The 25305-nt window shown below is 46.1% G+C and overlaps 1 protein-coding gene across 2 annotated transcripts in view; it reads left to right on the plus strand.

Annotated features, from left to right (window-relative positions):
- The window catches only part of LOC138581218 (bactericidal permeability-increasing protein-like), a 624704-nt gene that overhangs the window by 316216 nt on the left and 283183 nt on the right, over positions 1–25305 (plus strand). For both annotated transcript variants that reach the window (XM_069652399.1, XM_069652398.1), the window contains exon 9: positions 14469–14526. In XM_069652399.1, the coding sequence (XP_069508500.1) occupies positions 14469–14526 (58 nt within the window). The remainder of the gene's footprint in view (positions 1–14468; positions 14527–25305) is intronic.

Raw genomic sequence — 25305 nt, forward strand, 5'->3', positions numbered from 1 at the left:
AGGAACGCTGGAAATCACTAATATGTGGCGAGAAAACCAAGATGACCGCTATCTCAGTGTCAATGATGAAGCTCATAAATCCAAATCTTTTGGGAGAAGGTGGCCATAGGGAGATTGAGAACCAGGACCCACCTGTTTGATTAGGATTCTTGCCTTTACTTGGACTTTTGACTCACCTTTTATCTCCTTTTACGCTTGCCTTCCTGTTTCTTTGGACCTGGATGGACAAGATGTTGATGTAAAGTTTTGAAAAAATTGTTAATAAATTAACTCTAATAACATTTTTTAAAAAGAAGTATGTGGATTTCTATGTGCTACATGCTACGTGTCAGTACCATGCACCTGCCAAGATTCACCCCCATCTTGTGTTAAGAGGGTCTAACATTTGTCATGTTTCCTAAGTCATTGTGGCATAGAATGTTTTATCATACACCACAGAATGTGTGGACCATATGAACTGGCCATTTGCCGGTGGTGGGGAAATACATAGTAGTTCAGCTCTACAAACTCTCCCTCCACCTCAGGTTTTTGTACTGTGACGAACCCAAGTGTCAGTCCACTATTTCCCAACTAGAGAACACTACCCCCAGTCCCTAAGACCCAGTACAAACAGAACTGGTTTTCTGAATTCCCTACTTTCTTTCGCTAAATAAGTCATACTTGGACAAAGAAACTAGAGGCAGAGGAAAAAAGATCAAAAGGCCAGAAACTACACCCTAGCCCTGTTTCTATGTATTTCAACAAAGTCATCCATAAAAAGAAGGAAATACTAAGGATATGTTGTAGTGGTTTTAGAGGTCATTGTACTAGCGGTGGAAGAGGTAATAGTACTCTGAAGCGGGGAAGAACTGAAGAGAGACAGCAGCAGAGAACGAACAGAGGGAATAAAGCATGTTATCATAGTGACAATAGTAGTTGTAGTAGTAATAGCAGTGGGTTTGGGGGTTATTACAACATAATCTCTGTGAAAGAAGGAGAAATCCGAAAAGTACTGGATTGGGCTGGAAGAGCGTGGAACTGAATCAAAGCTCACAGAGAAGCCTGGGTAAGGTGGATACATTGTCACTGGCAATGCAAAGTGTAGCACTTATATGACAAGGCTCACAAAGGGGAGAGGCAGCGATCAGGAAAGCACAGTGCAAGGCTTTCAATAACCCATTTCAATACTGAGCCACAAGGGACACTACTTCCCCAGTGACAGTGGAAACCAGGGCTGGAGGAAGAGGTCCCACATCCATTCAACAGGCACCGCAGAAGTACCAGAGTACCAGCGGAAACCAGGGAGCCGTGGTACCCAATGTGGGAAGGGAAAATATATCTGTGGGCGAAACCCTCTTTTTTAGGGGGCCTGACTCTTGAGGGTGGATAATAGCAAAATTATAGGGGGAGTAGAGTCAAAGGCTTCCCTAGCCAGACACTTGATTAGTGGTCAACAGGACCTTGCACAAGAGCTATATAATTGTTAGCTCTGAAAGGAGAGATTCACCGTTGGATACATAGAAAACAGTGAACATTTATTTTTAACAAGAAGACACACCTTTTGAAAAATTACTTTGTGCCGTGGCACAACACAAGTCATATAAAAGTGCATATATAGTCTGCACAGTAGTGGGTTAGTAGATTGTGGTGACAGTCCAACGGTGAATCTCTCCTTTCAGAGCTAACAATTATATAGTTTTACAAAGGTAGCGGGCGCCCCTCTCTCGCAAGAACAGACATGATAACCTGTTCAGTGGTTATTAACCACTTGAGAGTTCGCAGCCACTGCTTTTACTCACTGTGCCTTTCACAGATGGGAAATATCCATTTGCATATCAGTCTTTGTCCTGCCCAGGGGCAGTACAGCACCGAAATACAATGGCAATTCCAATCTGAACGAGAGTACCACCAGCAACCCCATACACGTGTTTCACCCTTGTTGGGGATCATCAGTGAGGTGAAGCTGATGCCTCTCTAAGCACAGTGAGAGGGAGACCACGTCTGGTTGCCCCCAGGAGACCTAGGGTTACCAATCCCAGGTTCCTTAACAAATAGTTTTACAAAGGTAGCGGGCGCCCCTCTCTCGCAAGAACAGACATGATAACCTGTTCAGTGGTTATTAACCACTTGAGAGTTCACAGCCACTGCTTTTACTCACTGTGCCTTTCACAGATGGGAAATATCCATTTGCATATCAGTTTTTGTCCTGCCCAGGGGCAGTCCAGCACCGAAATACAATGGCAATTCCAATCTGAACGAGAGTACCACCAGCAACCCCATACACGTGTTTCACCCTTGTTGGGGATCATCAGTGAGGTGAAGCTGATGCCTCTCTAAGCACAGTGAGAGGGAGACCACGTCTGGTTGCCCCCAGGAGACCTAGGGTTACCAATCCCAGGTTCCTTAACAAATAGTTTTACAAAGGTAGCGGGCGCCCCTCTCTCGCAAGAACAGACATGATAACCTGTTCAGTGGTTATTAACCACTTGAGAGTTCGCAGCCACTGCTTTTACTCACTGTGCCTTTCACAGATGGGAAATATCCATTTGCATATCAGTCTTTGTCCTGCCCAGGGGCAGTCCAGCACCGAAATACAATGGCAATTCCAATCTGAACGAGAGTACCACCAGCAACCCCATACACGTGTTTCACCCTTGTTGGGGATCATCAGTGAGGTGAAGCTGATGCCTCTCTAAGCACAGTGAGAGGGAGACCACGTCTGGTTGCCCCCAGGAGACCTAGGGTTACCAATCCCAGGTTCCTTAACAAATAGTTTTACAAAGGTAGCGGGCGCCCCTCTCTCGCAAGAACAGACATGATAACCTGTTCAGTGGTTATTAACCACTTGAGAGTTCGCAGCCACTGCTTTTACCCTTGCCTTTACTCTTTTACCCTTGTTGGGGATCATCACTGTGCTTAGAGAGGCATCAGCTTCACCTCACTGATGATCCCCAACAAGGGTGAAACACGTGTATGGGGTTGCTGGTGGTACTCTCGTTCAGGTTGGAGTTGCCATTGCATTTCGGTGCTGGACTGCCCCTGGGCAGGACAAAGACTGATATGCAAATGGATATTTCCCATCTGTGAAAGGCACAGTGAGTAAAAGCAGTGGCTGCGAACTCTCAAGTGGTTAATAACCACTGAACAGGTTATCAGGCCTTGTTCTGTCGAGAGAGGGGCGCCCGCTACCTTTGCAAACTAACAATTATATAGCTCTTGTGCAAGGTCCTGTTGACCACCAATCACGCGTCTGGCTAGGGAAGCCTTTGACTCTACTCCCCCTATAATTTTACCCAATGTGGGAAGAATGGTGCCGGAACTGGAAATAGTGGAATTCTTCTCGACACCTTGTTTGAGGACCGGTGTTGGTAACCCAAGAGATGGCACTGTAGGCACCTGTGCTCTCTAAGAGGAAGGAGGCTGCACCAGACACGACCCCGTTCTGCTCAAATAAGGCAAAGTAATTTGCCACCTAATGGGAGATGAAGAATACCAGCAGCTAGGACTGATACTGCTCACAGTCAAAGCACACGACTGGCTAACAGACAAGCCGAGAAGCAACTGCAAAAAGGGAGGAGTCTCAGGACGCCATTATCCTGAGGGTTTCATGGACGTGATACCCTGCTGCAGCAAGATAAGCCGCATAGTGGAACACTCTGCAATACACAGTAGAAGGATACACTCTGGGTCGCTAAAAGAGGAACCAGTGGAATAATACAGGCACACTAGGTCAAAACACTGATCAACAACATATTGTCCCAGTGACTTTAAAGGTGTTGGGGACAAGACATGGCAGGAGAACAGACGGAGTTTTCCCCAAAGCAAACCCGCACTTATTAAGCTTGGGCATACCACAGGAAAATCCCAGGGAAGAGGATTGGCCCCTGGCACACTAAACAGAAAAGACCAGGGAAGGGTATTGTCTCCCTAGCATTGCAAGACTTGGCAGTAAGAGCCGGGAAGGGGATTTTCCCCTGGGCATTAAGTTGGCATCATTAGCCAATAAGCAAGAAAGAAGGTGACTTCTTTAACAATGCAATCAGGCACCCCTGTACCGACAAGAAGCAGATACATTGATGAAAAGGAAGGCTGCAAGAAGATAGCCAAAATTATATTATTTTCCCCGGTAGTAGTTTCACCAGGTGGTATTTGATTCTAAGGGTCAGAATAGGTTTTTGGACACAGGACAGTAAATATCATTATTTTGGACATCCTGATAATGACTGCTACATTAGTTTGTTTTGTTGAAGCAGGGAAATCCCTCATAGAGTTAGGGATAGTGAGGCCTTTTCCCCAACCTTTTTATTATTTAAATAAAGTAGCTGTGAACCACTTAAGACTGTGTCTGTATCCTTGCTTCTGATGCCTCACAGTACATATGGGAATTGTGCCTTGACTCTGGTGGTGACGTCAAACGTGGAATAGGGCAATGCTCCCAATTAGCTATAACTGGCCACTGCACTTTGCTTGTAAAAAAAGACAGGTATCAACATTTTTCACACAACATACATGATCTGCCATTTCATCTATATGTTCTAGATCTTCAGGATCTAACAGTGCTTCTTGTGCAAAGGCTTCTAGCTTGGTCCTCAACAGGTTCTTATTCGTGTCTAAGACATGCACCTTAGGAGAAACTATCCTAGATTCATCTATCTTTGACAGTGTGTGTACCTGGAGTTGCATATTAGGCCCACTGTAGATTTTATGCTGGTGTGTGCAGAAATGTCCTAAATTTAATGGGTATATGCCTATTTGTGTTGAGACTTCTCCCTCAACAGCAGCCTGCACCTCCCTGGTATGTAGTGTATGTGCTAAGGCTAAGGGCGGCATGTTGAATTGTCTGCTGAGCATCAGGATCTCCATTGGGTTTAAAAAATGTCCCACAGTCAATAGGACAAAAAAGGTGAGAAGATCTTTCCACGGCAAAGTGCAGAACAGGATCACTGCAGCAACACATATTTTACAGTTCTTGGTGCACTTTGGACGGTCAAAAATCCTTTGGATGGACCTTGGGTTTGGCTTTACGTCTAGCCTTGTTCCTGGCTCATCTGTGGCTGGTAAAACAGACGTTTTCTCATAGGATGTGGAGGTTTCTGGAGTTATTGTTAACATTAGTTGTTCTTCTATTGTTGCCTGCTGGTAAGGTTGTTCAAAATAGAGAGGCTCCTCCCATGGGAACAGGGGTCTAACCATCTGGAGCTGGCTTAATGTGGTCTATTAACACTTGATGTGTACCTTTCTTAGAATGCAGGACTGGTAGGTCTGCGGTTCTTGAGCTAGTGAGCTTCAGTATCTACACCGGAGATCTGTAGCACAGTCCAGGTGCTTCTTTGTCATGGATCTTCTCCAAGACATAGTCCCAGACTACAAGGTGCTCTGTGACTTGCCTTGGTACTTCGGTGCTTCATCACCATGAATGGAGTCTCTCAAGAGACTTATGAGAAGCAGGTGGTCTGGCTTGGTGGGAGAACTTGTGTGTTTCCTGATGTTTTTGGGTATTGTCCTCAGTTGTTTGCAACCTTTTGGAGCAATTTTTCATCTACTGTCATACTTCTTTACTGATCTGTGACCACCGATATCTTTCTAGTAGCCGACATCCCAAAGTTGGCTGTGGATACACTTAAATGTGATGCAGAGATTAATCTATCTTGCTTTTTTTGGAGTATCCTATTAACAGAGCCTCCCTTTGACCTAGGGATAGTGGCTATCACTGTACTCTCTTTTACAGTGTAGGCATATATAGTGGGAAACGCTGGCGGGTTAGGGCAATTTGCATCTTAACATTCTTTTATTTCCTCATTTATGTATGTAGCAGAATGTGTCAATGCTGCTACTACCATTTGTACAGTCCTTTGCCTTGCAGACGGATTGGCAAGCGCATTGCCTGCACTGTGCACGTAATCTTTTCTGTGTGCCTTTGTATGCATAACAGAGATGTGAGTTCTCGCCTTCTTGATGTCCAATTCTTCTCGCCAAAGTTGTTTTGACAATATTCGTTTGCCTTTGGAATCTGTGAATGAGTTGTCTTGCCACCATTGTAGGTCAAACGTATAATCTCTTACTACATAGACGGAATCAGACACAATTAAAGTGTCTTTATGTGGACTGACATCTCGCAGTACAAGGAGGAGGCCTTATAACTCACAAGCTGGAGATATTGTGTCCCCTGAATGTTTTGTGTGGGTATCCTGGTGTTTATGGTTGCAATGCCCCTTGACAGCAGCACAGGCAGCAGAATATTTGAGTGTGCCCCAACTGCTGGATCATCACTTCCATCACAGTATATTACGTTTTCATACATCCAAAGTGAGATGTCGGGTCATCCTGCACCTTCTTCTGGTTGATAATAAAAACCCCAGAAATATGATTTCTCCATGGGCTCTTTTTGATTTCTTAAAATTGAAACTGTATCCTTTAAAGGCTAGTGACCTAACAATCAAATACACTTGCTCTAGGTGTGCAACATATCTGTATGTATTCTACGCAGGATTATATACTTGAGAATAGCCCTGGACTATTACCCAATCACTTGGTTGTTTAGTCACTGGTATTTTCCTGGGAGTCTGGTTTAGTGCTTTAGCCATTGTCCAATCTCAAAGCTGCTGTTTGCTTCATTTCTTCTTCTCCATCTTGGCGGGCCTCTGCTCTCCCTTGGCTGCTGAGCCCTATTTCATCTTTCTGTGAAGGAGTGGAAGGATTGTCTGCATCTCTGTTTCCTTGTGCTTGCCTAAACTGTGCCCTATTCCTTAACTGATGGGTAATTTTCTCTCCACTTCTGCCCTTGTAGGATCTTCTACCCTAACCCACTCTCTGCCTAGGGCTTGTACTATCCCTCTCTACAGATACTGTTCTCTTGTGAGAGGCGTCCCTTTCATCCTCTCCTACAGGGGGCATGCTGGAAGCACATGTCTATCCCTTTTTCCCGCTAGCTGGGAAGATGTTTCTGCCTGATTCCTGTCTAGAAGTGCTGGTAGATCATACCCTTCTAGTGTGCTTATTCACACCTAATTCTTTCTCTGTCCCCTTTACCTGGGGACCTGTGAGTAGCTGTCACAATTTTGCCAAACTGGAACTTCCTTTCCTGTTCACTGGGCAACATTGCTAGACATCTCACGACTTCTCGTCTCACAGAGCCACCTTTTATGAGGGGCATGAGTACTCCCACTACCATGGGATAATTGCCCCCAACTATTGCTAGTCCTAAACACATTGCTGCTTCTGCTCCTTGGGAGTTCAATATCTCTCTCAGAATGGAGGTTACTGCTACATTTGAAGGAGTCCCCATTAAATGTAGGTATAACCAACTATACACTGAAAGCTAGGTTTCAGTGTTCCATGGGTGGACTCCAACCTGTTGGAATTACAATTGCCAAAGCCCTCTGCCTCAGCTGAGGAGTGATTTGAGGATAGGCTTCCTCTAGCTCTCTCAATTTAGTTGAATACCAACTAGGGATGTCCTCCTGCCTGGTAGAGCAGGTCCACAATAAGGCTTTGAGGGTCTGAAAGGAAAGTGTACCTTCCTCCCCTGCTATTACTGGTCTGGGTGCTGCTGGTGCAGCCCCCAGAGGTCTGTACTCTCCCGCTTGAATGTGGGCAGTGTCACAGTGTCTCCCCAGGAGTTCATAGTGTTCCCTCATATAGGAGTGTTTGCCTCCGAATTTGGTGATACCTCAGGATGTGTTCTAAAGTTACCCCTTCCATAGCAAAAGGGCCATGTCTAGCCCTGATAGTGGTATACGTCAACCCCACTGGAAACCATTTCTGGTGGTCAACCTGCTGCAAAGCTAATTCAGGATACCTATAGGGTGTGCACTGTATTTGGTCTAAATCCCTTCTGATGTATAGGGTTTCAAACCTATCCCCTGACATGGCACCAGGTGTCTTCATATATGTAAACAGTGTTTCCACTGGCAATCCTCCAGGCACAGCCACTGCCACTATACAGTTGGTTTTCAAACCCTAACACTGCCTTAATATAACTATCTGGTTAATGCTTGTCATCAATGTACAGGTATAGGGAGAAAACATGCAGGTTAGCCATTATAGTATCTCTCTATTTAGCTGTTAAGGGTACTGGCTTAAAATACACCCTGCTCTTCAGGGGAATGTATTTCTAAGTGTTATGTGTATTCTTTGTATCGCCAGGTCTGTAGCAACCCCCTTAGCCCCTCTTCAGTAGCTAAGTAGGGAGAATATTTTAGAGTGTAGGATTGTTTGAACTTTGGAGTCACATCGGGCTGCCAAAATGATGTGATCCGTATCACCTATATCTCAGGGAGCCTTTCTTCCACCCCTGGGGAGTGCCTTAGACACCCTCCACCAGTAGGGGTTGTGGTAGGGATACATATAGAGAAAAAAGCATATACCCTCTACTGTGCATCAGTAAAGATAGTAGTAAACAACCCCTTGCAGTGGGTGGTTATTCTCAGTCATCCACACAGGAGTGGTTTGCTAATATCACATACATTTTAATGATGGTCCACTGCTCAAACCTTCCACCTAGCCTTTTTGTATTAAATCATGGACCATATATGTCATATCAATGTACTTCAAACAGACATTATGCTCATGCTTCTTACAAGTGAGCAGTCAATAAATTACACTATTCTGTATATTGTAATTATTTAAATTATGAGAAATAAGTAATACATTGCTACCATTATTGTCACTACACATAACACACTTCTGTGAATCAGGCCTTCAGTGTCAATTGGAATTAGCCATGGTGCCAGCAGCAGTCAATTAAGTATAAGATCTGGCTGTGTCTCATTAAAGTTTCTTCCCAGTGCTGTATCACTGGACTTGTTCCTAGATGATCAGTGCACTCTCCGTCACACAGTCCTCTCAGACTGACTCCTCCATCTTAAGAAGATACTGCTGAGATCGGGGTGCACCCCTCCTCATTATTGTGGGCTTTGCGAAAAATCTTGCTGTTGGCACAATTTCTCGTGTGTTCAGATACTGGGCTCTCCTTTACCTTTCCCTCCACGCAGCCTTCCGCAAGTTCCTCTCTGTGTATGTGGCTGCGTAGTCTGCTAACCCATCTGGGGACGTTCTTCAGTAATATTGCACACACTCTAGAGTTTACCTTTGTTTCAATTTAGCTCCACGCTAAAACCATGTTTATTTTCTTCACATTGCTATTAGCGGGCACACATTCTGGTGCCTCACTCCTCTATCTAGATGTTACCACCTTTATGAATTATTCCTAGTCCCATGCCAACCTTATGAATGCCTCTGTTCGTTATGTGTGTGCTCACATCCCTACCTATGTTTGCTAGTGGGGGCATTCCGTTCATATAGAATGACCCCACTAGCCAAGGACCTTTGGACTTAGCTGAATCGTGCTATGTGTTCAGCTTGACCGATCATGCATGCTCCACATATAACCACTCTTTCCGAAGAATCTATTTCTACCCCAAAAACAAACGACTACTACCTCCCAGAACGCAAACCACATATGTACCTAGTGCATTCATTTCTCTGTGATAATGGCTCCATTCCTATGGGTTTCTCTCCTTCCTCATACCAATACGGTCCTAGAGAGACTGTTCTTCTGGGCAAACACCACAATATCACACTCCTGAACATGCAGGGCACACTGCATATCCCACGGTTCATGTTTAGGGAGATTTATTTCCTTTGTGGCTTTGCCGCATACCAATGTCTACCTTGGAACTGGACTGGTTATGATATGATATGATATGGCATTTGTAACGCGCCTATACATAGGTGTTTCAAGGCGCGACGAGGCAGGGAGGGGGAAACAAGGGGAAGACAGACAACGATCCTACTAGGCCAGGTGACATTCAGACCGCGCAAGTGCAGGGGAAGGGGCAAGGGGAAAAGTGCAAGGGGAAGGGGGAAGTGCAGTACAAGTAAGTAGAATAAGTAAATAAATAGGGCCAGCTGGTGGCAAGTGCAAGGTAAGTGCAGACAAGTGCTGGGAAAAGGGGGGCTGTAGGGATACAGAGAACAGTCCCTCAGTGCAGGGGTTGCCAGGGAGGCAGTGCAAGAGGAGAGTGGCTGGGACCAGGACCGAGGTCGGTGAGAGTGGCCCAGTTGCAGATTCGGTGCAGATTCATGTCGAGACTTTAGCAGGGGAGAGGGAGAGAGAAAGCAGAAGCAAAGAGGAAGGTTTTGAGGTGCTTCCGGAACCGGAGATGGTTCTCCTCAAGTTTCAGGGAGGCAGGAAGGCTGTTCCAGAGGGAGGACTCTGCCACGGCGAGAGATCGACCCCCGACTCGTTGCTTCGAGAAGCGGCTGACCCTGAGGGAGTTGGAGATGGATGAGCGAAGGGCTCGGGAAGGAAGATATTTATGAAGAGCGAGTTGAAGGTATTTAGGCCCCAGACCCCAGAAGGCCTTGTGGACAATGCAGAGGGTTTTGAACTTAATCCTCGCAACCACTGGGACCCAGTGTAGAGATTTCAGTCCTGGAGAGATACGGTCCCTGGGCTTGAGGCCAAGGACAAGTCTCGCAGTTCTGTTCTGGATGAGTTGCAGGGGGCGGAGAGTGGAGGCAGGCAGATTAAGATAGAGGCTGTTACAGTAGTCCAGCTTCGGAAGAACCAGGGCTCGGGAGACAGTGAGCTTCTGGGGGAAGGAGAGGAAGGGAAGAATACCTCTGAGGAGGTGCAGCTGGTAGTGTGACTTCTTAGAGACGTCAGATATATGAGGGGAGAAGGAGAGTGTGGAGTCGAAGATGACCCCAAGGTTTTTTGCCTTGCAGGTAGGAGCAGGAGGAGGGCCAAGCGAGGATGGCCAGAGAGCTACAGGGAAGGAGGGAGTGGGTGTGCCGATGAGTAGAATCTGAGTCTTACTAGCATTAAGGCAGAGGTCATTGGCGGCACACCATTCCTGGATGGCAGACAGACAGTCAGAGATGAGGGAAGGAAAGGAGGAGGCCGAGGGTAGCCTGAAAATGAGCTGGGTGTCGTCCGCATAGCACTGAAAGTAGGGGCAGAGAGCGGCGATGCGGTGGGCAAGGTGTGCCAGATACTGGTTGAACAGCCAGGGAGAGAGATTAGATCCCTGGGGAACACCACAGGTGGAGAAAAAGATGTCAGAGAGGAAGGACCCAAGTTGGACCTGGGAGGGTCGATTTGAAAGGAAAGAGGTCAGCCACGCCAGAGCCTGACCAGTGATACCCAGGTCATCACGGAGACGGTTGAGCAGGATGGCATGGTTGACAGTGTCAAAGGCAGAAGAGAGATCGAGCAGAATGAGAACACACGGAGTGTTGGAGTCGAGGTTCAAGAGCAGGTCCTCACGGATGTTCATGAGAGCAGTTTCAGTGCTTCTGGCCGCTCTGAAGCCAGATTGATGGTCATGGAGACTACCAACAGTTTCGGCATGGAGGTTAAGCTGGGAGATGGCCAGTTTCTCCAGGAGCTTGCCCAGGAAGGGAGTGATGGAGATTGGGCGATAGTTAGCCGGGCAGGAGGGGTCGGAGGAGGGTTTCTTAAGAAGAGGGTGCACAAGGGAGTGCTTGAGGGGGGAAGGGAAGATTCCAGAGGCGAAGGAGTGGTTGCAAAAGTCAGCCAGGGCAGGAGCCAGGGAGTCGATGTGGTCCTTGATAGTTTTGGAGGAACAGGGGTGAACCTGTTTAGACGAGACTTTCATAGATCAGACTTGTCTGGAAACCTCGTCAGCAGAAAAAAGTGGAAAGGCAGAGAAGGAGGGAGGAGGGGTGGCTGCAGAAGGGCCAGAGGAAGAGTCGGGAAGAGAGGGAGGGAGGTGATAGGAGGAGAGTGAGGACAGGATGTCCTGAGTTTTTGAGATGAAGTGAGAGGCCAGTGCAGTGCAGAGGGCCTGGGAGGGGACAGGAGAGGTAGAGACTGCAGCAGGGTTGGCAAGCTCCTTGCAGATTTTAAAGAGTTCAGCCGAGTTGTTAGATGCAGCAGAGATGCGGGCTTGGATAAGGGCTCTCTTTTTGGTGAGAACGGAGAGACGGTATTGCCTTTGGAGCAGGCGGCAGGCCAGTTTATCAGAGGATGAACATGAAGCACGCCATTTCCTCTCAGCCACCCTGCACTTGCGTTTTAGGGTGACGAGATCCGAGTCATACCAGGAGTTACATTTGGCTTTGGGCTTCAGGCGGATTCTCATGACAGGGGCAAGGATATCAAGAGTATCAGATATAGCAGAGTGGAGCATGGAGAGGGCTGTGTCAGGGTGGGAGTCAGCCGAAGGGGGGGGGGGGGGCGAGAAGGTGGCAGCGAAAGCCTCAACTGACACGCGTTTCATGGGTCGGATGACCGAGAAGGTGAGTGGCAATGATGAGGGTGGCTTTGCCTGTGGGGTAGGGAGGGTGAGGTGGGAGGATAGGAGAAAGTGATCACTCCAGGAGAGAGGAGTGGAGAGAGGGACCATTGGCTTTATTCAGCCCGCCGGTCGCTAGACTTATAAATTCCCTGTGACAACTTGCATTCCATACCATGACAAATGTAATGCATGGGAATGGTTCAAAGGGGTTATTGGTTTTCTTATCCCAAACATTGGTCTTGTGGTTAATAGGGCCGACATTCTCATATTCTCTCTCTCTCTCTCTCTCTCTCTCTCTATCTCTCTCTCTCTCTCTCTCTTCTCTCTCTCTCTCTCTCTCTTTCTCTCTCCCTCTCTCTCTCTCTGTCTATCTCTCTCCTACTTGATCAGATTGCTAACAACACAGCAAAATGTCTTTCACTGCTTAAAGCTGAACAGATGGCCTCAGAACTACGGTCCTATAAAATAGGATAGCCCTTGATTACATCCTGGCTGCACAAGGGGGCACTTGTAAGATCATAGGACAGGAAGGTTTTAGCTGTGTACCTGATAACTCCTCCCAGGTTGCCCACATTATCAACCACCTTAACAAGGTAGGATCCATCCTCCATACAAATGAACATTCCTGGTCCATTTGCTCCTGTATTAGGGGTGTTTTTGGTTTCCTGGGGTCCTTCATCTTGCATGGTATCCTGATTATTGTAGCGCTTGTTGTGACACACACCATGGTGGGTTGCTTCGTTCATTGCCTGCTTGCCAGCTGTGCCAAACAAGCGTCCCTGACCGACACCAAGACCATGGTCCTCGACCTAGAGACTGGAGGACAAATGGAGGCCATCGACCCTAATCGGATGAGCTAGCTGGCCTCATGGCTGTTAATCTCGACGGTGCATTCCATGTGTATGAAAGCGTATAGCTCCCTCACGTCTGCTGTTCCTTTATTTGTGCTGCTATTTTCACACGTTTCTTTCGCTCTGCTGGGGTATATTGACTGACCGCCTTTTAGCTCGCATTCTTTCCCTTTCGATTGCCTTCTGTGGCCTACATACACCCTGTTGAGGCACGACCAAACGGCGGGGCTGATCTCTATATTACACCAGGCCCAAACCATGCTTCCATCTGTTGCTCACTGCAGACAGCACCACATGACCCGCCTGGAAGTTCCTTGCTGCCCCAGCAACACACGTGACATCCACCTGTGCCAACTTCACCATGCTAAGACAATGTTGTTTATAATGTTTATTCCTAATACAATGCCTGCTGATCTGTATTACAAAACAATAAAAAATGAAAATGTACTCCATCGTAACCTCAAGGCTTGTGACCTGGGTTCCAGCTAGGCCAACAGTTCATTACCATTATACAAAATGCAATCACATCCATCAATGGACCCAGGCCACATGCACAAATGATTTCATATTACTGATGCATTTAAATAAGATGTGCTCTCGGGAAAGGACCTGAGAGCACCTTTCACCTCCTCCCTTCCAGAGCGACAGGAGCACCTGAACACCATGAAAATGGCATCAGTGCACAGAATAAATCCCAGTAACGTAATATACCACGTGGATAAGACATTGGGCCTAATTAGGAGGCTGGCGGACGCGGAATGAAAGGTGCCGGTAAGGGACCGGCACCGTTCATTCCTGGCCGCCACATTACGAGGTCTGCCGCGGGTCCCGCTCTGGATGCCTGGCCAGACCAGACGTGCAGAGCGGGTCCCGCTAGCAGTACAGGATGCTAACAACTGGCCCGTTGTTAGCATCCTCCCCATTCCCATTGAGCCTATGGGGGCTCACATGGGAATGGGGATGTACCTGGTCTGGGTCCCGCGAAAAAGGGAATTACCGGACCTGCTAGAGTCGGCATTGCCCGGTAATTCCTTATTTTTGGTACCGGTACCCGGTTTAGGGGTAGCCATGCCGATTAGAACACCATGGCTACCTCCAAACTCCTAATGAGGCCCAATGTATATAAGGTGCTCAGTATGCTTTGACTTGGCACACGTAATTCAGGAACACATTATTTGAATGGACTCTTGTATGTTTAGATATGCTTACACATGTGTTCAGAACACATATTTGTCTGTCTTTCCTACAGATATTTCTTCTTGCTTTCCTTTTGATTGCAACAATGTATCATCTACTGAAAGAATTAGTAGTGTTGAAGTAAAACATTTAAAATTTGATAATAATGTTTCTATTTCTATTTACCCCTCTGCAGATTCCGAAGGACTTCAAAATCAGGCTGAACACTTCTTCCATTGGAGTGCTGATACCTCAGGAAAGTATAAGTCCTAATCACTTTATCCTCCCTATCATATGCCTATCTCATATTCTGTATGTCTATCTCACTTCCTTTCTCTCTGTTGCTCACTCTGCGTTCTCTTTCTTTCACTGTCTCTCTTTTAACTCTCTTTCTCACTCTAAATATCTCTCTCTCTGTGTTCGAGAATTGTGTTGCCAGGTGCTCACTTACTAGAGCCACTCTGCCTCCTGCTGGGAGCAGATCAGTCAGCAATGTCTTGTAGGATGGGGATGCATACTGTAATCCTAATTGGACATGGGTGGAACAGTTTATGAAAAAATCAGGACATGGGGGGTCATTCTGAGTAGGGCGCTAAGGGTTAACGGTCACCGGTAACGAGACCGGTGCCGTTAAACCCTTACCGCCCTATTCCGAGTTCCCTTTGCGGGTTGGTACTTAACGTCTGCTTTTTGCAGGCGTTAAAAAACCAACCCGCAAAGGGACCTAGGAGCTAATTACGGCACCCTGTAATTTACGGTGCCGTAATTAGCGCCTTCCCCATTCCCATTGAGCCCTATGGGCCAAAAATGGGAATGGGGAAGGGCCCATGGTGAATGGGTAATTACCGCCCCCGCCAACCTTGGAATGGGACGGTAATTCCGCCATTCACCATGGCGGAGTCGGAAAAATAACGGCGTCAACCAAGGCGCTAATAGCGCCTTGGTTAACGCCAGGGTCAGAATGAGGCCCAGAGACAGAAAGGCATCCACTGCTATCTTTGGCAAACGTTACCTTCTGTGTTTGTTTATTCCAGTAATGGGGGAGGGGAAGCAATCGGCCGAGCAGTCAATATTGTTGATAAAGGTGTTAATCACAGTGCAGTATTGTGTTCTTATGCAAACAGTACATCCAACAAGTAGCAGATCTTGAAGAACAGAGTGCTGTACTTTTGTAATTGTTAAAAGTAGAATGAAAGCAGCATTGATAGAGGCAAACCCCCAAGGAGAGGAGCAGAGCTGCATTCAGAAACATAGGGCCTTATTACGACCCTGGCGCTCCCTTAATGAACGGTGCCGGTACAGTACCGGCACCGTTCATTACGGGATGCCCTATTACGAGGTTCCATTGAGGGATCCGCTAATAACATCTGGTCCCCCACAAGGTGACCAGGGAGCTAATAACGGGCCCGTTATTAACAGGCCCGTTATTAGCTCCCTCCCCATTCCTATTGAGCCCTCTTGGGGCCCTCTTGGGGCTCAAATAGGAATGGGGATGGGTTTTTTCAATGAAGAATTACCGGGTCCTCCAAGAGTGGAATGGCCCGGGTTCCAGGACCGGGTTCCTTCAATATTAAGGGCATGGCTACCTCCATACTCGTAATGAGGCCCATACATTGGGCCTCATTCCGGGTTTGGAGCTAACCATGGAGTAATTAGCTCCACGGTTGCCTCCGAAACCGTCCCAAATCCAGCATGGTGAATGGAGTAATTACCGGTCCATTCCAGGGTTGGAGAGACCGGTAATTCCCCATTCACCTTTTGCCCTTACCCATTCCCATTTCTGCCCCATAGGGCTCAATGGGAATGGGAAAGGAGGTAGTTACGGCACCGTAAATTACGGTACCGTATTACCTCCGAGGTACCTTTGCGGGTCCCGTACTTAACTCCTGCTAAAAGCAGGAGGTAAGGAAGGACCCGCAAAGGGGACTCGGAATACGGAGGTAAGGGATTACCGGCATTGGCACCCTTACCGGTGCCGGTAATTCCTTACCTCCAACCTCGGAATGACCCCCATTGGCTTTTTGTGTATACTGCAGGTATTTCATCTCCAAACTGAGGGCGGATTGTCCATACTGGGGGAATTAGTGTTATATGGACAGGCAAAGTCACTGAAAACCCCACATGCTCTTAATTGGAATAGAAGAAGGCCATAGAACTGAGAACACCACAATGGGCCTCATTACACGGATGGCAGAGAACCATGGCGCTATAAGCGCCATGGTTCATGCCGGTAAAATACCGCCACCGCCTTGCCGGAAAGGGGAATCACTGCCCCATTCCAAGGTTGGCGGGGCGGTAATTCCCCCTTCCACCATTGCCCTTCCCCATTCCCATTTTTGGCCCATAGGGCTCAATGGGAATGGGGAAGGCGCTAATTATGGTACCGCATATTGCGGTACCGTAATTAGCTCCCTGGGTCCCTTTGCGGGTTGGTTTTTAACGCCTGCAAAAAGCAGGCGTTAAATCCACCAACCCGCAAAGGGACCTCGTAGTAAGGCAGTAAGGATTTACCGGTACCGGTATTTTACCGGTACCGGTAAATCCTTACCGCCATCCGTGTAATAAGGCCCAATGATTTTATCAGCTGAGTCGGAGGTCAAAGCACTGAGAACTCCATGTGAATTTAGTAGATGGGCTTAAAGTCCACAGCACTGAGAATCCCACTTGCATTTAGTAGGTGGAGGGGAAAGCCAAATCACTGAAAACGCCACATGCCTTTTGTAGGTATTGGAGAAAGCCACGGCACTGGGAACCACAGGTGCATTTTGAAGGTGAGGAGAAGGACAAAAGACTGACAAACCCACATGCATTAATTATGTGTAGGAGAAGGTCAAAGCACGGAGAACCCCATGTACAATTTGCTAGCAAGGGAGAAAACCAAAACACTGAGAACAACACTTAAACTCAGGCAAAGGAGAAGGTCATATCACTGAATCCCCACATGCGTTTTATCAGTGGAGGAGGAGGCCAAAGCACTGAGAACCCCAAATGCAGTTTGTAGGGAGAGAAGTCAGTGGTCGAAGTGGGCGGGAGTGGTAGGGAGCAGTACTACTCTACTTTAATTTCAGTTTTACTGTTTCTGTACTTTTATTTTGTAAAATAAACTGTTCCGGAATGTCTTTGTTAACAGATAAAAGTGTAGGAAGAAGTTGAAATGTGCACTAGTCTGAGCGTTCCCTTAAACAGCAGACACGTTTTGTTTGGGGGTTTGAATTGCATGTTGGAGGGGCGTGGCGAAGGGGTTTGTGAGGAGCGGGGCCAGGCCAGCAGGGGAAAAAAAGTTCCACTACTTCGTTTTGTACCTTTCGACCACTGGGAGAAGGCCACCGCACTGCGAACCCCATCTGAATATAGTGGGTAGAGGAGAAGGCCAAAGCACTGAAAACATCACATGCATTTTGTAGAGACTGAAAACGCAAAATCAGTGAGAAACCCTTGTTCATTTTGGTGCTGCATTTAAGTGGAGGAGAAGGCCACAATACAGAGAAACCTAGATTAATTTAATAGATGTGGGGGAAGGCTAAAGCGCTGAGAATTCCATGCATGTGTTGTGGCAGAGGAGACGGCTAAAGCATTGAAACCCCCACATGTGTTTATTGAAGGAAAGTGGTAAATTAAATGAACATGTCTAAATCTACTTCAGGAACCAAACATGGTAGGGTAGAGGGTATAGGTCAGGGGAGGAATGGATCTTGTGGGCATTTTGTACCTGCTAAGGCATCAGCAGTTTGTGACTGAGAAGTCTAGTTAGCAGTTGGGACTCGGCGCCGGCCGCACTGGTCAAGTGGTAGCTGCAGATATCTTTCTCTGCAAAGAACTGGGCTATCTCTCTCCAAATACTCTGTTGAATCGCGACGAAATGCTAATTATGCATGCAGCACCTGTGCACATGCATACAGTGCCATAGAGAAATGTTCAGGAGTAGGGGACGGAGGTTAAGCCACAACCAACCCAGGTGCTAGAGGGAGATGATATATCAGCCCCACAACAAAGTGTGCAAACCACGAATGAGGACGAAGAGTTAATTCCTGAAAACTTCCTCAGAAACATGAGACAATGAAGAACATGAACAATCATCAACATTCCGGCATCTCTACTTTGATGATACCACAGATGGCCGAGCAGAACAAAAGACAGAAGCATAGGGTACATCCATTGACGAATGCATGCAGTTTTTAAGTTGTCCAGTGCACATACTGTACACAGGAAGCAGGTTTAAGATACTCCCCATGCACTAGTGCACAGTCAGTTCAAACAATGGTCCATTGATTCGCTTGCTAGTGGTAGTGCAGTTGTGCAGTCAGTCACATCAGCAGAACCGGCACCCCAGTCAACAGCACCCACACAGCATCCTCTGCAAATTATAGAAGGAAGAGTGGTAAGGACTTAGGTCAGCCCTGCCAAAAGAATCTGGAGTGTGCAGTTATTTTACGACAGACATGTCACAGGCTCATCTTGCCATATGCCATATATGCAAGAAAGATGTCTTGCGGGGGAGAGCTTGTTACCCGTTTGGGCTGGCAAGCACACATGAGACAGCATCATCTCAGGGTTGGCAAAATAAGTGGAGACCGTGCAGCCTCTCACACCTCATCTGCCGGCAGTGGGCACATGTGCTGCACCAGCCCAGAACACTACACCAGAGATTTGATTTGCAGATTTTCACATGCCTCATAAGAATACCATCTTTGCCTGCAGAGCCCATGCATGCAAACAATGTATTTCCCCCTCACTGGATAGGGCGTTTAGGTGCGTCACAAAATATCACAAAAACACGTGACGCTATTTTTATGCAATGAAAACCATCATGCAATTAAAAAAGAAATGAAATTTCCTTTTTATATAGTGCGCAAGACCTGGTATTGAACCCATGCTTCTTAGCATTATCTTGCTTCCGAGATGAGCACGTTGCCCCAGAGGTATTCTCCCGTCCCAGTGCAATGTTGGCAATATCATCATATACATTTTATTTGGATTTCTCCATTTACAAAGAAAATACACAATATACAATACGTAACCAAACACCTCCCTTACAATCTAAAAGTACAAAAAAGCACAATCACAATTATTCAAAATCAACCAAACATCCCACAGTGAAGAAACATAAGCACATTTTTAAAAATACTATTTCTCAAACCATATAAAATATAGGTGTGTTGTGAGGGAAAAGGGACACGGACCCTTTAAGGGAAGTTAAGAGGGAAAGAAGGAGAGGGGCGGGGCGGGAGGCGGAGGGGAAGCTGGAAAGTTGGGGATGGCAGTGGTTAATTAATAAAGAAGGTGTTCAGACGTGTCCCGCCTCCGCGCTTCTTTTAGGCCTAGCTAGCGCGTAACAGGTGAAGCAATAAAACGTGGCAAAACCCCTCATAATAGAGTCCTACTATGCTATTGACATTGAGCTCGAACTTTCAAAGCTACAGTTACATACTCAAGATTATAATTAAATGTAAGGTCCCCAAAGTTGATTACAAAGCGCGTTGCGTCTTTACATGTTTTCATCTTATTACATTTAAAAAAAAGCTAGGAGCAGAAGCTTTTGAAGTGCTAGATAGCTTGGGCAGATCAACACAAAGTGCCCACACATACATTTAGATGAATCTGCCAACCACATCAAGCGTTTGTTAAGCGGAAGTGCATTTAAACGTATCTGCAGCACAATATACTACGACTAGATGGTGATCTAATTTGATAAAAGTTGCAACTGGCAAAAGGAAATCACGAAGCTCCGTGCAAGATGACAAAGAGGGCAAAGAGCACATGTTTCGCATATCTAACTCCTTGCCCTTACCACCCATCATATGTTGGCAATAGATAAACTAACCCCTTCCTTTGTAGAAAAGTATGGATGCTGACAGCTCCATGGCTTTGTTGATCCCTTCAGAGAAATTCCTTGTCAACAATACTTCACAAGGAATTAAATTCCGCATCTCAATAATCATATTGTGAAAACATTGGGTATGACACTAGATCACTGTGATGGTAAGAAAGCCTGCCTCACAATGTGGTCCAGTGCTCAAGCCACACCTCTTATGACCATCACATGGCACTGGGTGACCTTCCCCGTGCCTCTTGCCAGCAAGTCCCAAGACAGCATAACGATGATTATGTGAGACAAAAACAGGATCAAAACCAAATTTACAAGACAACTTAAAATACACCAGCATAAACCAATTCAGCGTATCTATCCAAAGAATCAAACCAACTAAAAACCTCATCTTTCAAGCACCTGACTCAACAAATGGTCACTAACTCACGAAACACTGTAGGGCTAGAACAAATACCTTGGCCCACCACAACACCCTGAAATTGCTACACCTGTCCAACCAACTGATAATACACACCCAGAACACACAGATTCTCCTGTCCACTCAGGCCTTCGATCTGTAAATGCAGACCCTGAGGCAAAAAGACAAGAAGATAGAGAACTAACCCACACACAAGCCAGTTCCCACTGGCTCTACTAACATGAGCAGTTGAGCACCTAGTCTTCTACAATTAACTCCATAGCCACGTCCTCCACCCTCTCCTACTCCTACAAGACAATGGCAGCAGTGTGCCATAGAAATCCAAATAACATAACATGTTTGAGGGGAATATGCATGTATTTTGACATACAATTTAAAGCCAATGTGGCACCTTTCAAACAGCATGTGTGTGAGCACGAGAAATATGTAGGGGGTGGTCATTTGTAAGGGAATGTGCTAGCCATGGGTAAGAATGCACTAAAGAAAGATTTAAAAGTTTGGATGGAACAAGAAGAGGGAGAAAACATCAGCGATGAACAACTCGATGCAGGACTCCACCACTGCAAAGAAATTTATCATTTAGCATACTCATTTTCCTGAACTCCTGACACTGATTTGTGCGGCACCAAGGAGAGCTTTCAGAGAGTTGAAGCACATAAAAGTCTATGGTACAGGCTCATCTCCCATCCTGGGAGCTCATATGGGCCAACTTCAGACTAGATGGTTGACACATATGTTCTTGACACATGCTAACTCGATATGAAAGGGGCCCCTAGGGGACCCTGACGTCTATGGAAACAAGGCGGGTCACCACACACGATAGAGACGCCAGACACGAGGTTGTATTCCCAAAGTTAGGGTCTTATTGCAAAGCAAAAGTCTCAATTGGCCAACTCGGTCTATCAGTTACATATATACAAAATGCATATCAAACAATCAGCTATGACATGGTTAACACCCCCCCTTTATTGGGTTTCTTTGAACTTGGTGTGATGATGGACATCTCCGACCACTATGACACCTTCAAACATCTATTCTAGTAACAATTTGCAATTTGTGAGTGCAAAGGCATCTTTCGGTTATTGAATAGAACACAGCGCTTCTGTTCTTGGAAGCGAACTACATACGGGGGGAGTTGCATTCCGGACCTTGTTATCTATCAGGTGCTATTCGCGTCCTGGGAGCCGACATGCTCTAGCAGGCTCAGCAAAGGGGGGGCCTATAGAACAGCATAATTCAAGCCTTTAGCTGTATTATTCTAACATATTCTACCATATAACGAGACTGGCTGGCAGCTGTGAAATGATTAAATGCCCTGCAGCTCTGCTTCAAGGCTGCATTCGGGAGGGAGCCGGGCATTCTTCCTGGCGCTGCCTACGTTTGTGTTTCAGCAAACTCTTGTTATCCTCACAGCCCTGTGGCCTTGTCCTTTTCACATACAGACAACAATGTTTCACAGTCGAGCAGTGTAAGCGGAAAATATACTGCGAAGCAATAGGAACAGAAAGCAATGAGCAATGGTTAGAAAACAAAATGGCGATTCTTGCTACATCAAAATGGCCGTTCATTGGCAAACTCGAAGACCTATATTCTGTCGTATCGTGCATTAGATTGTTGGCCCACGGCCACCAAAATGCGTTTGCGGCCTCAAAGTAGAGGTATCCGTATTTCTAGACTGACAGATAGTGGTATGATTTCGTGAAATTCTGGTATGGCATGCGGTCATTGTGGCCATCTGTAAATGTTCAATTATCTGTAGAAAGACTAAGCTACCCCTCGGCTCGTGTAACATTTTAATGAGTTTTTAGTGCTGTCAAGGCTTATGTTTCTGAATGTCAATTGGACACATATGAAGCGCTTACTTTCATAAAATGTAACTTGCATCTTTTTCGCCGAAGACTATGGCGTTAGACAACACCAGACCCAATGCTTGAAAGATCACACAGTAGATTCTGCACATGATGAATACTTGTGTGTGAGCCAACTACAGTCATCAGGATGGAATAGTATGGGACCGTCCAGGACATTTGGCACTACTAAAGGGACAGAAACATGTGCATGTCGGGGCAAACCTTCATGGTTAAAATGTGTTGCATTAACGGGGCGAACGAGTCTGGATAAAAAAAAGTGCTGCATTAACACATTGATGGTGTATCGGTTTTACTAACTGTAAGGGTTTGTGAATGTGTTTTTTGATAACATTGTATTTTGGAGAAGAGAATTGTACCAAGATATTGAGGATGGATACTTTTTTTATTTACAAGTGCTGGTGGAGGTGTTTCTTACATAATTGAAACTGGAATTACAAAGAAGATACTCTTGTATAGCATCTCAGTTCACTTTACAAGTTTGGTGAAACATGAAAATTAAAGACAATTTTTTGTATTCAATTTTAATTTGTAAAATATAGGCAATGCGATTGTTGTATGATGTATTTATAAAAATATAATTTTTATCATACAATCCAATGTTGAGCAACACTTTGATGGTTTAGTGAGAAGGATGTGTAGAAGTCTGATTTATGGAGTGCTGAAGATAAGGAAAGGGGACTATAATCATGCAGTTTTGGTTATGCATTCATTGAATGTATTTTTCCGGTGTTAACTACGAGTTTCAAAGCGTTTTTCCTCCCTGATAGACTAGTATGGGAACACAGGTTGAGACTTTGGGCCTCATTACACGGAAGGCGTTGAGCCATGGCGTTATTAGCGCCATGGCTCATGCCGGTAAAATACCGGCACCGCCTTGGCGGAAAGGGGATTTACCGCCCCATTCCAAGGTTGGAGGGGCGGTACATCCCCCTTCCGCCATTGCCCTTCCCCATTCCCATTTCTGCCCCCTAGGGCTCTATGGGAATGGGGAAGGCGCTAATTACGACACCGCAATTTTGCGGTGCCGTAATTAGCTCCGAGGTCCCTTAGAGGGTTGGTTTTTAACGCCTGCAAAAAGCAGGCGTTAAAGCACCAACCCGCTAAGGGACCTCGTAGTAAGGCGGTAATGGTTAACGGTCACCGTTACCATTAACGGTGGCCGTTAACCATTACCGCCTTCCGTGTAATGAGGCCCTTTGACTCGGACAGTAGTGACTGAGTTGTCCGTTGTTCCCTCATCCTCAGTTTATTTGGCTCAACCAATGAGCGCAGCCACTCTCTAATGTCTAGTATTGTGCTCACAGTTTGAAGGGTTTGTCTCAATTGATTTGGGACCAACAACTAGAGGAGCTACACAGCATCCTCTTCATAGTTGGAGAATCATTTCCACTGTTTATCAATTACGTTTTTGTAATTTTTATCTAGTATGATGATTAGGGAACCCAGACTATATGCCAATAAAAATGTATTTGCCAAAGATAGTGTTCTAGGTTGTTCTAGTATTTTATATTTAGGAGTTGAACAAAAGGTTTGAAGTGACTCATTAGTATTGTAAGGAAGGCATGGTATCAAACAGTAAGACAGACACCGGTGACCGCAGTTCAAGGGTGTTTATTGAACTTGAATTGGGGTTCAATAACGCCTATCTAATCCTACATCCAAAGATGGGAGCAAGTTACGACCATCAAATAATAATAACGCAGTCCTAGTCGAGTCTCTCAAAATAAAAGGGCCTATACTAATAAACCTATTGCCAATCCTTACTTCTAAATGCAAATAGTGTGGGAAACAATGATATGCAAAAGAAAAGTGTTCAAGAAATGACATTTCAGGATATTCAAGCTGTTGGCTTCCCTGCCCCGCGTTTTCAGCATGGGATAAGGTGGCACACTCGAGCTTAGCACACTCTATGGCTTCTCTAGCACGAGGATACAGTTTAAAACCTCAAAATCAGGGCCTTCTGTGTCAAAGTCTCTTTGCCTTTCAATGTCTCCTATTTCAGAGGGCTGGATGTAACACAACCAAGTGCCTTTCTTCTTAGAATTTCACATGTACACAATTTATCAGGTGATTCACTATTCACCTTGGATCCCCCTCCACCGTGTTCACACCCACTTTAACACAAAACCTTCACTTGGTCTCCATCTGACGGGTTCGGACCACATTCATGAACTTTTCAAAATTCATCAAAATTGAAGACTTGTGCACAGGATTTTGCTTGACCCATTGCAGGACCACTTCGATTCACATTTACTAGTTCTCTTTGAATTGCTCTCCCTCCGCCGGGCTTGGACCAAAATGGTCTCCTCTTGTCACTTCTCAGCTGGGTAGCTTACAGAGACTTTCGATTGAGCACCCATGTGGTGTCGGACCACTATGTCAAAGGTATTGTGGCTTGCTTTAAAGTTCAATCAGTCATCCGCATTTAAACTTCCCTTGTGCCTCTTATCACATGCGTTTTTACAATGTTTGTTCGAGCGCTCACGATACAATGTTGCTGCTTACATCCTTGGCCTCAACACAGACCGGTCTTGTATCAGTCTCCCCAACTCACCGGCTGTGTTGATTTTACTGACGCTGATTTGTTCTTGGAGCCAAGGACAGTACCCGGTGAATGGCACTTCTCCCCACCTTGATTGACGTCGGAGGGCCCGGGTACCTCTGACACACAATGCAGGATTCTTCAGCCTATTTTCCTGGTCTTACGCTTTCTATTCTCGAGGTTTCATGAAAGTAACGGTTCTGTGTCAAAAAGGTCAAGGGAACTTTGCTCCTTGAGATCCCTTTCTGTTTTGCCATCTTTCATCTATCGTTAAATTGCTATCTTGGACCTGCTGTTTCCTCATGTGCTTTGCCTCATGCCTTTTATCCGAAGGGAAGTGTAATGAAAGTCAGGTGTGTGTGATGGTCAGTAATA

The sequence above is a fragment of the Ambystoma mexicanum genome, chromosome 3p (genome assembly GCF_040938575.1).
Source record: "Ambystoma mexicanum isolate Mex_15411 chromosome 3p, UKY_AmexF1_1, whole genome shotgun sequence".
Lineage (NCBI taxonomy): Eukaryota > Metazoa > Chordata > Amphibia > Caudata > Ambystomatidae > Ambystoma > Ambystoma mexicanum.